The 15,626-nt window shown below is 44.2% G+C and overlaps 1 protein-coding gene across 6 annotated transcripts in view; it reads left to right on the top strand.

Moving 5' to 3' along the window:
• Window positions 1–15,626, top strand: part of ATP8A1 (ATPase phospholipid transporting 8A1) — a 165,481-nt gene that overhangs the window by 98,838 nt on the left and 51,017 nt on the right. For all 6 annotated transcript variants that reach the window (XM_075261481.1, XM_075261466.1, XM_075261473.1 and 3 more), the window contains 5 exons: window positions 145–194; window positions 1,878–1,947; window positions 5,898–5,982; window positions 7,260–7,399; window positions 14,207–14,345. In XM_075261481.1, coding sequence (XP_075117582.1) covers window positions 145–194; window positions 1,878–1,947; window positions 5,898–5,982; window positions 7,260–7,399; window positions 14,207–14,345 — 484 coding nt within the window. The remainder of the gene's footprint in view (window positions 1–144; window positions 195–1,877; window positions 1,948–5,897; window positions 5,983–7,259; window positions 7,400–14,206; window positions 14,346–15,626) is intronic.

Here is a 15,626-nt window from a genome sequence, read left to right as displayed (position 1 = left end):
CCAAAAGTAGGGCTCGGATACAATGCACACAGAGCCTTACACTTCACCCTGTGAGAGCCAGGCCTGTTAGTTGTCAATTGAGACAGATTTCCATCGGTATCTCTAATATTCCAGCAATAACTATGTATTTGTCATGTCTTGCAGCTCGGCCAGGAGGAAAAGTTTGAGTTACTAAATGTGCTGGAATTTACAAGGTAAGCTTTTTATGTTTTGTCCCCTTTATAATGTTCTATTGAAGAAGTCTTGAGGCTGTATGTTACCTTGCTGTATACACTCACCGGCCACTTTATTAGGTACACCATGCTAGTAACGGGTTGGACCCCCTTTTGCCTTCAGAACTGCCTCAATTCTTCGTGGCATAGATTCAACAAGGTGCTGGAAGCATTCCTCAGAGATTTTGGTCCATATTGACATGATGGCATCACACAGTTGCCGCAGATTTGTCGGCTGCACATCCATGATGCGAATCTCTCGTTCCACCACATCCCAAAGATGCTCTATTGGATTGAGATCTGGTGACTGTGGAGGCCATTGGAGTACAGTGAACTCATTGTCATGTTCAAGAAACCAGTCTGAGATGATTCCAGCTTTATGACATGGCATTGCATTATCCTGCTGAAAGTAGCCATCAGATGTTGGGTACATTGTGGTCATAAAGGGATGGACATGGTCAGCAACAATACTCAGGTAGGCTTTGGCGTTGTAACGATGCTCAATTGGTACCAAGGGGCCCAAAGAGTGCCAAGAAAATATTCCCCACACCATGACACCACCACCACCAGCCTGAACCGTTGATACAATGCAGGATGGATCCATGCTTTCATGTTGTTGACGCCAAATTCTGACCCTACCATCCGAATGTCGCAGCAGAAATCGAGACTCATCAGACCAGGCAACGTTTTTCCAATCTTCAATTGTCCAATTTCGATGAGCTTGTGCAGATTGTAGCCTCAGTTTCCTGTTCTTAGCTGAAAGGAGTGGCACCCGGTGTGGTCTTCTGCTGCTGTAGCCCATCTGCCTCAAAGTTGGACGTACTGTGCGTTCAGAGATGCTCTTCTGGCTACCTTGGTTGTAACGGGTGGCTATTTGAGTCACTGTTGCCTTTCTATCAGCTCGAACCAGTCTGGTCATTCTCCTCTGGCATCAACAACGCATTTCCGCCCACAGAACTGCCGCTCACTGGATGTTTTTTCTTTTTCGGACCATTCTCTGTAAACCCTAGAGATGGTTGTGCGTGAAAATCCCAGTAGATCAGCAGTTTCTGAAATACTCAGACCAGCCCTTCTGGCACCAACAACCATGCCACGTTCAAAGGCACTCAAATCACCTTTCTTCCCCATACTGATGCTCGGTTTGAACTGCAGGAGATTGTCTTGACCATGTCTACATGCCTAAATGCACTGAGTTGCCGCCTTGTGATTGGCTGATTAGAAATTAAGTGTTATCGAGCAGTTGGACAGGTGTACCTAATAAAGTGGCCGGTGAGTGTAGATCTATAGTCAAACTTGACCTCTGATGGTATACAGGAATAGTTCTTGATTCATTCATGTATTTCCTGGAGGAATAACTGAGGAACAGTAGAGTGTGGACGTCTAAGGACAGATACTACAGAAATGTTATTCCCTATCAGTAAAGCTAATGGAGCCGTGAGGAAAGGGTTGTTTTGTGCTCCATAGACTTGCCGTCCACCGCTGGATATTAGGAAACTTACTGGTCTATGGCTTACCCTGTCCAGATGCTATAAATGTTTATAGTGAGAGTACCCCATACGTTCTTACGTTTTTCTGTACCAGGCTCATAAATAAGAGTATTAAATATGAATGGTTTAACCGTCTATGATCGGAGCCACCTTATGCCCAATATTTTTTGCATTTCAGTAACCGAAAGCGTATGTCCGTGATTGTCCGTAACTCAGCAGGGAAGCTGCGATTGTACTGCAAGGGAGCTGTAAGTACCATACTCTGCAATGTATATACTGTACATAGGTATTTATTTTCTTACATAAGTGCCCATGCATGATGATCTGCTTGCTGGCTACCATTTGCTATAAATGGCTTACTACCAGATAGGGAATTTAGCCCTATATGGGACAGTGACAATGCCTGTAAAGCGCAGCCGAATATGTCGGTGACAAATAAATAATCCTGAGTCGATTTGCAAACAGGCTTCTTATGTAGGCCTTTGTCAGTGCTGATGCCCCCTAGCTGTAGTTGCTTACTATTTACCAACAATAAATGGACCCTGCAATCCCATGGCATCACTTTATGGTTAGTTATGGTCTGAGCTCTGAAACCCTCACTGATAACAAGAATGGGGAAGAGGTCACAGCTCTGAGTAAGCCCTGCAGCCCCTGCACGGTTTTCCTGGCTGTGTAAGAAACTAACTGGCTCATTCATGTAATGCAGACGGCAAAGAGGTTTACTATTCAGATAAAATGATGTGACCCCTTCATTCTCACGATCAGTGCGAGGTCCCAGAAGTTGGACCACAAATGATCATAAAGTGATCTTAGCAAATTGGCATCACTTTATAAGATGGGACTGGAATGCAGAGACCCTTCATCAATCGCAAAAACTGGGGTCCTTTGTTGGCCAGATGAATGCAAAGTCAGAGGGTATTTGAGCACTGTTGCTCCATTCTTATCTATGGAACTGCCAGGGACAGCAGAGTCGTCTCTGGAAAACCATAGAATTAAATGGGGCAGCAACAAGCATGTGCCAGTCTATTGATTGGGGGCGCACGGACGTCACTTCTTCTGATTGATGGTGATCCCACTGATTGGACCACCACCAGTCTGGCTGATACGACTTATTTTATGGATATGGGGATTACTTTGAATTGCTGGAATATCCCTTTAAAGTGGATGATGTCAGCATTCCCCACATATATACAAAAAGCAAACCAGCTTTGCCATAGACTTATAGCATACAGTGAAAGTAAATCCTGTGTTTTGCTTTCCCCTGCCCTGGTGATGTTCATATATTAGGGATAAACATTTGCATGTGTTGTACCGTTCCCATTCCCATGCCCTTGAATATAAGATTAGTTGACAATTGCTCTTCCATCTCTATAGAAACTATTTTCTTTTATCAGCGGTAACAATGTGATAATCAGATTATTTCCCTGCCATTGCTTTGCAGGATCAGCATGTTGCGTGTGCTGTCTGCTTGCAGTGGAGCCATAGGGAATCAGACTCCCCTCCACCGCAGTCATCCTATTAATAGAGTACTTGTGGATGTATGACGGCATAGCTTTAAGACCCTTGTCTAAGTGGTCAGTGGATAAATTACAGAATAGATACATAGAGAGTTTGCACATAGTCTGTATTCGGGGGATATTGTCACTCCTTAGGGAGAGACCACCATATAGGTGTGTGGAGACTTGTTAAGCCTTTAGCACTCCACTTTGCAAGGAACTATGGGAAGAATATGCAAATCTGCCTTCCATGATGTAATTAGGAAGACAGTTGCTGCCTCAGTGTTGCAAACCAATAGAGGGCGCTCACTGGAATGTGCAAGCCTGTCTTAAGACAGGATTCCAGTGAAATAGCCCAATAAAGGTTGCTCCCTTTAGCATCATGCCCGACCTTCCAAGAGGCTTTTGTTTAGCAATGACGCTGGGAATATTACCAGGTATAGTCTCTCAATCGAGGACAGCTGTTTCGATCTGGTTGGATCTCTTCAGCCCGATGTAGAGAGGACTATAACCTGGTAGAGGTGAGAGGCTTAGGGTTCGGGGGATATTGTCACTCCTTAGGGAGAGACCACCATATAGGGAGCAGCCATTATTGGGTTATTTCACTGGAATCCTGTCTTAAGACAGGCTTGCACATTCCAGTGAGCACCCTCTATTGGTTTGCAACACTGAGGCAGCAACTGTCTTCCTAATTACATCATGGAAGGCAGATTTGCATATTCTTCCCATAGTTCCTTGCAAAGTGGAGTGCTAAAGGCTTAACAAGTCTCCACACACACCTATATGGTGGTCTCTCCCTAAGGAGTGACAATATCCCCCGAACCCTGTCTAAGCCTCTCACCTCTACCAGGTTATAGTCGTCTCTACATCGGGCTGAAGAGATCCAACCAGATCGAAACAGCTGTCCTCGATTGAGAGACTATACCTGGTAATATTCTCAGCGTCATTGCAAAACAAAGGCCTCTTGGAAGGTCGGACATGAGGCTTGCAACACTGAGGCAGCAACTGTCTTCCTAATTACATCATGGAAGACAGATTTGCATATTCTTCCCATAGTTTGTATATAATAGAAGTTAGTCCAATCATATTTAGTACATTCTGCTGGCTAAACGCAGATACAGGTCGCTCACATGGAAGAAAGTAAAGAGGAGTTTGAGGTGGTCTTCCATCTTAGATTACTCATCACTTTCCAGCTCTTTGCATCACGGATCAGAGAGCCGAAACAGAGTTTCAACTCTCCTCTACAGGTCACTTACTGATGAGCCACAAACACAATGAGGCTATTCAGCTTTAGTCTTGCCGCGGATTCTGCTACAGAATCCGCTACAAGATGGAGCAGGACTTTAGCACTGTGAAAAAAAAAATGAAGTGTCTACCACAACAGGAGGCAGATTAAGGCCTGAAATTTAAACTGATTTTGAGGATAAATCCACCTAAAAATTCACTCCAAATTCCTCTGTGTAAGCATACACTTCGGCTGGTTTCACACTAACTCAGCTGTGAGACTCCCCCTCCCCCCCCCCCCCCTGCAGATGTTGTTCCTGGCGGGATTCGAACCCAGGACTCAGCACTGAAAGGCTTCAGTGCTAACCACTGAGCCCACCGTGTTAACCCCCCCACACACACACCCCACCCCCCCACACACACACCCCACCCCTGTGAGGCTCGGTCCATGTTTTAGCCAGATTTATCGGCCTGTACACCATGCGGGAGATGGACTCCTAGGATTATAGTTATTTATGTTTCTAGGAGTCCCTGCCTCTCTCTGCTAGATTCTGTCCCATAGGAGTACAGTGCTGGATATTATGTAGCATGGAGACTTACTGTAGACTCCTAGTACCAGGCTAGGAGATCACCTGCCGGGTGCCCGCTCACACACAGGCCAAGTCTCACTACCAAGACCAGTGTGAAAAAAGCTTTAAAGGGAATCCATCTCATTGAAAAGCAATCCAAACCAGAGACAGCATGTTATAGAGCAGGAGAAGCTGAGCAGATTGATAGCTTCATAGGACTCGGCTTAGGGATCCATTAGGCGGACATATCAGTGAGAGCTTTCCTTTATAAGTGTACATACCCAGGTAGCTGTTACATAGTTCATAGGACCGCCCACTGCACTCCTAAGCCCATCACCAACAGAAATTAAAAAGAAAAACTTATGCAGAACCTTTTGCCATGTAACTCCATCTAATGACTGACAACAATAGATCCTGAGGGACCCAATGAGTATAATGTGGTCCATCTGGTATCCATTGTTTTGTGTTTTGCATGATTTTTTTAGTCCATCATTTTATAAGAACTCCACTACAGAATATTCCTCAAAGGCGTTATGCCATGGGTTGAGAACATGAAGCCATTTTCCTCACTGTACATTCAGCCTTCCCGCAGCCAGACGTAATGTGGGCACGAAGAGCGGTGGATGGCTTCAGTGGGAGCGCCAGAGATGGCTGACTGCTTAACTTCAGCTATCTCCTGCTCTCCAATTGAAGTGAATGGTAATGTCATCCACCACCATTCACACCCACAGTCAGTCTGGCTGTGGTCAATGCACAGCGGGGGAAGGAAAAGCACCCGTGTGCTCAGGAATGGTGTGATGGCTGACTGCTGAGATGGATAGAGGATACTTTTTATGACATCATCCCCTTTAAGTGAGATATCTGGATGTTCTAGGCAATATTACCATTTTATCTTTTCTTCTGTACTAGGACACAGTTGTTTATGACCGCCTGGCTGAAACCTCCAAGTACAAAGAAATTACATTGAAACATCTGGAACAGTTTGCTACAGAAGGTACGATGAATAATTACATTTCCTCAATGGACATCTCAACACTCAGCAAATCCACCTACTTAGTGAATCCTCAGCGGGCACTTTATATCAGTCATCCTCTTGTTTGTCACCAAAAGAACTTGATATGTGAAACAGTAGCATATTGCGTGTTACTAGTTACATAGGATCTGTCGGCTCTCCTGTCATATTGGTTTTGGTGAACGCTAATTTCATTCCCCGGGAAATTACAATAGTTGTTCTTCCTAGAAATGTATGGATAAATTGAATGTTGTTATTTTGGGAAGAGGGTGTCCTTGCATAGTCTGACTTTGGCACCACCGACTGGACAGGGATGTTCTCCCAGCTGGTAACATCCACTTGTTAGTTAATGCACACATTTCCAGTAGGGATAACAGAGGAACAGCACAAGGCCGAGTTCTAAGATAAGATTCTGCCAAATTGTTATTTCAAATGGAATGGTATGAATTAGTAAAACAGACTTGTCAGGAGGGGTCTGGTACACTAGCTTCTATGGACAGTAATGTATGTACTCAAGGGGCATTAAAAATGAAATAGGTGAACTTTTGGGGCTTCATAGAAGTATCCTAATCTACACAGAGCAAGTCATTATACACAGTCCAGTCACATTAATGGGACCACCTGTCAAAATCCAGAATAACCCCCTTTGGCAGAGCGGACGGCTGCGAGACGTGCAGGAAGAGAGGGGATGTTGTGATGATGTCACTGGGATGTTGAGCCATGCCGACTCCAGTGCCGTGGCCAGCTGTGCTAGGTTACGTGGTTGAACATCCATGGCCGATCGAGGTGGTCCTACAGCTTCACTATTGGGGAATTGGCTTGCCAAGGGAGTACGGTAAACTCATCCTGGTGCTCCTCGAACCACGCACGTACACTGCGAGCTTTATGACACGTCACATTGTCCTGCTGGTAGATGCCATCATCCTGAGGAAAAACAATTCGCATGTAGGGGTGAACATGGTCCACAAGGATAGATGCATACTTGTGTTGCTCCATCATGCCTTGCACAATGATGAGTGCACCCAGAAGGCTGATGACACGCGCCTTCTACCACTGGTTACATAACGTTGACGTCAAAAGTAGGCAGTGGTCACATTAATATGACTGGACTGTGTAGCTCATGTTCCTCCTATACATCAGGAGATGCTCTAGTCATATATGCTAAACATGTCCATGAATTGTTACATGTATAGAACAAGTATTCCTATCGTTTGGGCGCCATTTTACGGTATACTTGGGTCATTTTGTCTTGTCTACAGGATTGAGAACACTCTGTTTTGCTGTGGCGTCTATCCCGGACAGTGTATATGAAGAATGGCTCCAAGTGTATCACCGAGCCTCCACCTCCGTACAGAACAGGGCTCTGAAGCTGGAAGAGTGCTATGAATTAATAGAGAAGGTAAGTGATGATGTGTAATCCAGTAGTGTAAATCCGAGCAGTGGTTTTATGGAGCGCTATATGGCCAAGCATATCTTCCGTTAAAGCGGCGTTCTAGGGTATGACATTTATGGTCTCATTAAAAAGTCAGAAAGACGCCAAAGTACGGTGTGTCTGAGGTCGCAGAGATGGATTGTAGCCATGTATAAATGACAAGCTTTATAGTGACCTGTAATGGGTCACCCCTTTATGTGCGCACAGGGAAATTAAGGGAAATATTGCTATTAAAGGGATGTCTAGTTACAACAAGTTAACCCTTGCCCGCATGATAAGGGGTCCTTTGCAGATCCTGACTGGTCTGACAGCGCACGTCGCTCCTTTCATTTCAATGGGATTTCTGAGTTTGGCATTCATATTTATAAAATTTGAAGGAGCTTGATGGCTTATTCTTAGCATAGGTCATCATGTGAACATTAGTGGGAGACCAACACCCTGGATCCTTGCCGATCAGCTGTTTCAAGAGACTGCAGTGTTCGAGTGAGATTTGCAGCGCCATATATTGCGCATATACTGGAATTTTACTTATGCATAAATAAACGCTACGTTTTATCAAAAAGGGACTTAAGGAGTGGAGCTGGAAATTTTTTCTTTATTTTTCTATGGATATTCCCCATAGCCGATGGGTTGTTTCACGTGCAACCTCTGTCCCAGAACCTGGCTGTATAACTATCACCGTCAATTTGGACTAGTTCAAGTAAGTGGGCTGTATTTTTTCCTTCCCCAACATTTCCCATTTATGTTTATATATTGCGCAGTGGTTGTGTTTGGTATCGCAGCGAAACAGTTCCCAGACCTTGTGTCCAATGTATTTTATATCACATGGTCTGTGAAGTGTTGCTATCACTTCAAACCACTGATCTGCAGGGGTCCCAGGCGTCAACCCTCCTGTGATCTTCAATCGATGACTTATTCTGACTCTATTTATATAGATTAGGAGGATACTATGTGCCCTTGTGGAGACCATCTTTTCAGGTGTAGGGAGACTTGCCTAAAGGGATTGTCTGGGCTAATTTTTTATGGCTTATGCTCAGGATAGGCCATGAATATATGATTGATAGGGAGCCGACACCCGGCCCTGGGACTGATCGGCTGTACTGAGCCGCTTCCTGCACCCGTCCATTACACAGTTAGGTACCAGAGGCAAAAAGCGCCATCCATTGTCTAGTGGCCCGATGATCACTACAGCTCAGCTCCTATTGAAGTCAGTGGTAGCTGAGCTACAGTGAACGGTGCCAGACCACTGGTCTCCGGACTGAGCCGCCTTCTTCTAGCCCTGTATTGTTTACAGGATGGACAATAGAAGTGGCTCCGTACAGATGTAAGTTATCTTGGAACATGACTTGGGATATGGGCCAAAACCAGTAAATCTCTTCCAAAAGGAAAGGGCACCCATTTGCAGACAGTTGTTGCATTTGCCTGTCAACAGAGAGCAGTACCACTCATCCCTGAAACAGGGTGCAACACGGTGGCTCAGTGGTTAGCACTGCAGCCTTGCAGCGCTGGAGTCCTGAGTTCAAATCCTGCCAGGAATAACATCTGCAAGGAGTTTGTATGTTCTCCCTGTGTTTGCATGGATTTCCTCCCATTCTACAAAGACATACTGATAGGAAGAAAAAAAAATGCACATTGTGATCTCTATATGGGGCTCACAATCTACATTTAAAAAAAGAAATCCCTGAAACAGTCTGCAGATTGGTGTATTTCCCATTTTGGAAGAGATTTACTAGGTTGGCCCATATTCCAAGTCATGTTCCCATATTTCCTTCCAAATCAGACCTGTACTCCCTGAAGTAAGGAGCTACCTTCCAAAAGGCGGCGCTGGAGGAGAACTAACATGACTTTCCGTTCCCTGAGTTATAAAGGAATTGCTGTAAGAAACCTATAAGATCGGCGTATTAAATCTGCGGGGTCATCATTAATAAGACATCAGTACGCCCTGATCTAGAGGCAGCATGCGGCACATGGGCACTCTGACCCACAAAATTGCCGGTCTCCTAAATAATTTAATCTGCAGAATAAATAAAACATTCTTCAGTCAGATGGCTTTCTCCGCGCTCCCCTGCACGAGCCCAGTGTATATCCCTAATGTGAAATCTTCATGGCCAGAATTCGCTCCAACATGTTTATCCTCTGCTTAGTTTTGGCTCCACATTGTATATTGTTCATGGTCACTTGTCCGACGGGCAGTTTCCTATGTGAAGTCTTTTCGCTTGCGCTGCAGGTTATTTGTTGATGGAAATGCACCTGTTAGGTTGTGTTTTCAGCCCCCTGCGGCGTTGTCGACTTTATGGTCACACCTGTTTGAGTTTTGCTTTTTTACCCATCGGCAGGGTAATGGGGTCCAGACCTACCTGGTGATTGGGAGCTCTGTTTAGGTTTTAACTTCTTGTTTTCCATGTTATAGGACAACAGTAGTGGAATAGTAAATTACTAAAGCAAGAAAGGATGGCGGTGATGTCATTCACAGATTTACACCGCCGATGCTCAAAAACAGTAACTAATTCATTGCATGGGCTCTGTTGTGTGTCAGGGCTCTCTGAGCCGACAGATATGAAATTAGGGGATTCCTGGCTAATACTTCGGGGTTTTAGGGACCTGCTCATTAGGGAGGTTTTCTTTATATGTATAATAATCTAATATATATAATTATATAAATAATAGCATACACTGTGTGTGTGTGTGTGTATATATATATATATATATATATATATATATATATATATATATATATATATATATATATATATATATATATATATTATGCATAATGATATGGAACCATGGACTGTATATCACATGACCATGGAGTGATTTTTTATTTTTTTTTTATGTAGATTGTGAGCCCCATATAGGGATTTACATATAGGGATCAAAGTGTAAATTTTTTTTCCCCCTATCAGTATGTCTTTGTAGAATGGGAGGAAATCCACGCAAACACGGGGAGAACATACAAACTCCTTGCAGATGTTGTTCCTGGCAGTATTCGAACCCAGGACTCCAGCGCTGCAAGCTGCTAACCACTGAGCCACCATATTGCCCCTTTCATTTTTATCCACTGGAAGTAAACAATGTATGACAGCGAGCAAACCATGAGGGACATAGATTAGATAGAAAATAGCAGGGGTCAGGGATCCGCACTCCAAAGGTCGTAGGAAAGAAAATAGGCAAAAAGTATTCACTTGGTTAAATGAAATTTTTTTTTAATGAAGATAAAAAAACACAGTAGGCACAACGCGTTTCGGATTATCCAGAATCCTTTTTCAAGTGCGCAATTCACAAATACACGTCGGGCGGGATGCATCTTGAAAAAGGATTCTGGATAATCCGAAACGCGTTGTGCCTACTGTGTTTTTTTATCTTCATTAAAAAAAAAATTTTGTTTAACCAAGTGAATACTTTTTGGCTATTTTCTTTCCTACGACCTTTGGAGCGCGGATCCCTGACCCCTGCTATTTTCTTGTTCATCACCCGGGCCCCCGGTGTTTAGAGATGGAACCGCAGCCACTCTCATCTGGTTCATTCACTATCACTGCTGTTGGTGTTGTGACTTCATCACAACCCTGTCAGGTGAGAGGCCTATCGGTCGTAAATCTATTTTATAAGTTATATCCTCCTTTTATTTGGTGATAATACACTTAGAGCGCTTGGTGTCTCTGTTTTTATTTTTTTATAGATTAGATAGAGAGAGAGATTGTGTAGTTGGTGTACACACTCGGTCCTTGGTCACTTTCCATTATTATGAACCGGAGATGTCTGTAAGGGTAAGGCCAGAATAGTATATCTGACAAAAACACAGCAGTAAAAAAATGCTGCATTTTAATGACCCAGCAAAGTGGATGAGGTTTTGTTTGATGTTTTCTCCACATTGTGGGGAAATAAAAACACTGCATAAAATAAAATTGCAATTGTTAATTTTACCTTCAAAAATGCTGCAATTTCTCCATGGCTTTATAGGGGGAGGCAAGAATGCAAAATATGCAGAAATGCAGTGAAAGTTTTTGGATTGTATTTTCCACATCTAAGGGCGGGTTCACACCTGCGCCCGTTCTCTGTTTTAGACAATCCGGCGGTTTTCTGTCTTCTGCCCTGTGAAACTGGACAGGAGACGGAAACCTGGCGGTCAGTTCTCAAACCCATTCACTTCGATGGGTTTGCAAAGGTGACCGCCCGTGTGCGTTTTCTGCCTGTCGGCGGGGAAACGTTTTTTTATAACCGGACACACAGTCCTGCATGTTCAACTTTGTGTCCGGTTTTAAAAAAACGGTTTCCGGCGGACAGGCAGAAGACGCTCACGGGCGGTCACTTTTGCAAACCCATTCAAGGGAAAGGGTTTGAGAGCTGACCGCTGGGTTTCCTTCCCCTGTCCAGTTTCGCGGGGCAGAAGAGGGAAACAGGCTGGATTAGCTAAACTGATGACCGGGCGCAGATCTGAACCTGCCCTAACCAGAAATTACCTCGTTTGCAATTTTTTTTTATATCTGAGGCTATTCGCTCCTTATTTACTTATGGTATTTATTAATATAATATGTTGTCATATTCCACTTTTCCATAGCCCTTTGAGACCATAAAGCAGCTGCATAAATTAGTTCAGTACAACAATTATTACTCCATAAACCGTATCGTTACCTGAGAATCTGGGCACAGGGTCCTCTTTATTCCAGGGGTTTATTTCTGCCGGGTGTGAACTCTGTCATCTCCTGAGCTTATGCCTTTGCTCATTTCCAGGGTGCACGGCCGAGCTGGTGTTATTGTAAAGTGTAATTCAATCAGGAGTCTGCACTATGTCGCACATTTCACCAGCACACAAAGTGCTAAGACCTGCCCCTCTGAAATGGAAAAAAGATATTTTGTTCACTTTCATGTATTTGGCTGAGTTGACTAGTCTTCCCTTGTGATGATCTGCGGTGCGAACCTTGAAATATCACACTATGCTTTCCTGTACGTGTCCGTATTGATGTACTGGTACATGCACCAGGGCACAAAGAAAATCCAGGGGTACGGATCTCTACATATCAGCAAACACTGTTTAAAGGGGATCTGTGATCTAGTTGCTCACTACATTCAGGATAACCTATTGTCACATAAATACATATAGATGTAGATTGTGAGCCCCATATAGGGATCACAATGTAAATTTTTTTCCTATCAGTATGTCTTTGTAGAATGGGAGGCAATCCACTCAAACACAGGGAGAAGATACAAACTCATTGCAGATGTTGTTCCTAGCGGGATTCATACCCAGGACTCCAGTGCTGCAAGGATGCAGTGCTAACCACTGAGCCACTGTGTTACCCCTGATGTAGCAAATTTAACCCAACGTTCTGCAGTGGGATACATTGCTGTAGGGTGATTTCTTACAACAGAAGACAACAAAAGCCAATGAAAAGTCATTAAAATGTTGGGTTTTTTTCAGTCACTTTTCATTGGCTTTTGTTGTCTTCTATATCAGCAATTTATCCCTCTGCAGAAATTTGGGTTAACTGGATAGGATATACTCCATATTCAACAGAACATGGCATCGGCACCCATGTAGACAGCGCACTGTCATTGGCATAAGGCCTTAGATTTAATGACATTACTTATCTCTTATCATTTTATCTTTTGACTAGAGATGAGCAAGTAGTAGTCGATGGAGTAGGTAATAATAATAAATTTTATTTATATAGCGCCAACATATTTCGCATCGCTGTACAATTTGTAGGGTTCAAATACAGACAGAAAGATACATTACAAAGAAAGTCATTTCACACAATGGGACTGAGGGCCCTGCTCACAAGAGCTTACAATCTATGAGGTAGAGGGGGTGACACAAGAGGTAGCAGGGACGGTATTGAAAAATATGGAATGCTTCACGAATTTGCGTATTCGATAGAATACTACGGTATTCGAAATATTCGTACTCGATCCAATACTACTAGCTATTCGCAGTAAATATTCGATTTAGAACCAGCGTTGATTGGCCAAATGCGATACAGTGTATAGCATTCGGCAAATCAACACTGGTTCTGCAGCAGGCTCATCCTTGCTAGGAGCCGGCAGCTTGCTGTTACGAGGGAGCTTACTTTTTCTCATAGGAATGAATTGACCAGCGTTGATTGGCCAGTGTACAGCATGCAGCGAATCAACGCTGGTTCTGCCGGAGGCTTGTCTGTGAGGAGGAGGAGTCTAAGATCAGACCACAGCAGTCTCCATTTTGGTCCGATCTTAGACTCCACCTCCTCACAGACGAGCCTCCGGCAGAACCAGCGTTGGTTGGCCGAATGCTGTACACTGGCCAATCAACGCTGGACAATGCATTCCTATGAGAAAAAGTAAGCTCCCTCGTAACAGCAAGCTGCCTGCTCTCCTGACTAGCAAAGACGAGCCTGCTGCAGAACCAGTGTTGGTTTGTCGCAGGCTCGTCTTTGCTAGTCAGGAGAGCAGGCAGCTTGCGGTTACAAAGGAGCTTACTTTTTATCAGTGCAACTGTGCAGTTAAAGCACACAGACTCCATAGAATATAATGGTATCCGTGCGCTTTAACTGCACAGCGCAACTCCTAAACACTCTCCTCCTGCTACTCGTGGACTTGGTGACTCTCCTTTAGTCAAATAGTGGTTCCCCTGAAACAAGCATTTTTTCCCATAGACTATAATGGGATTCGATATTCAATCGAGTAGTCGAATATTGAGGCTTTACTCGGAACGAATATAGAATCTTGAATATTTCACTACTCGCTCATCTCTAGATTTGCCTATACCTTTATCTTTATATTTTTATGTTACTTTAGAACCTCCATCTACTCGGGGCAACAGCCATTGAAGACAAGCTACAGGACAACGTACCAGAAACTATTGAAACCTTGGTGAAAGCAGATATCAGAATTTGGATTCTCACCGGAGATAAGCAGGAAACGGCTATTAACATTGGTACGGTTTTATTTTACCGTTGCAGATTGTCTTGTGTAATGCTTTTCTTCAAGCTTTCATTTACTCGGAGGTGAATTGCTCAATTTCCTGATGTGGTGGCTGCATGTAGTAATGTGATTGAAGGGGGGCATTTGGAGAGAGACGGCAGATTCTGAAGGTGCATTGCCATGTTTCATAATGTGTGACTTTATCTGGCAATAACAGAACAGCTTAATCCAAGAAATATCTAAAAATTCAGCACATAACTAGGGTTGAGCAGATCTTGACTTTTCAGGATCGATTTTGAAATCCAATTTCCGATCATTTCTCATTCGAACCCGATCTCGATCCCAATTCTGATCCCAATGCAAGTCAATGGGATTTTTTTTACTAATCGGAGATCAGATTTTAAAAAGTATCCTATTCACTATACAGCATGGAATCTAACAATTGAACGCTTTAATTGTTAGAATCCACGTTGTGTAGTGATTAAAAAATCCCCCGGTTACCTAAGTCCGCCCTGTTGTCTACTTACCAGCTGCCACTACCGATCCGTGCTGTTCTTCCTGTTCTCTTCTTTCTACTGCGTATGTCTGCAGAGCACCGTATGTGCCCCCATCTCCCAGGCTAGTGTTACTGATGCTTGGAGTAGGCGGGGCTTGTTGTGGCTTAGGAGAATGTGGGCGGGTACAGTAGCTGCCCACACTCTCCTAAGCCACAAGCCCCGCCTTCTTCCTAGGTCTGTAACAGTAACCTGGGAGCTAGGGGCGTGCACGGACCGAGAAGAGGCAAGAAGAGAACAGACGGGGAGTGGCAGCGGTAAGTGGACTTGTCTATCGACTCTATTGTATAAAGAGCTGATGAGTATAGGAATGAATGGATGCCGCTGGCACACAGCCTGTGCCAGCATCCGGCCGCTTAAACCCCTGCGCGCCGGCTGCGTCCATTCATTCCTACGGAATAGCAGGGAGGAAACAGAAGAGTAGATATCATATGTTTCCTCCCTACTATGGCGTAGGAATGAATGGACGCAGCCGGCGCGCAGGGAGTTAAGCGCCGGACACCGGCACAGGCTGTGTGCCAGCGGCATCCATTCATTCTTAACATTGTTCGCTTTTCCCACAATGCTTGGCCAGTAGCAAAGCATTGTGGGAAATAACCTCCGACCTTGATCCTGCCTAAAACAATCGGGATCAGAATTCCAATCGCAATCGTGATCGGAATTCCGATCGCGATCGTGAAATTTACTCGATCGCCGATCGGAATCCGATTTTTTCCAATCCCGATCGCTCAACCTTACAC

This window comes from Leptodactylus fuscus, chromosome 1, assembly GCF_031893055.1.
Source record: "Leptodactylus fuscus isolate aLepFus1 chromosome 1, aLepFus1.hap2, whole genome shotgun sequence".
NCBI lineage: Eukaryota > Metazoa > Chordata > Amphibia > Anura > Leptodactylidae > Leptodactylus > Leptodactylus fuscus.
The sequence above is the reverse complement of the archived record's forward strand: the minus strand, read 5'-3'. Positions and strand labels throughout refer to the sequence as shown.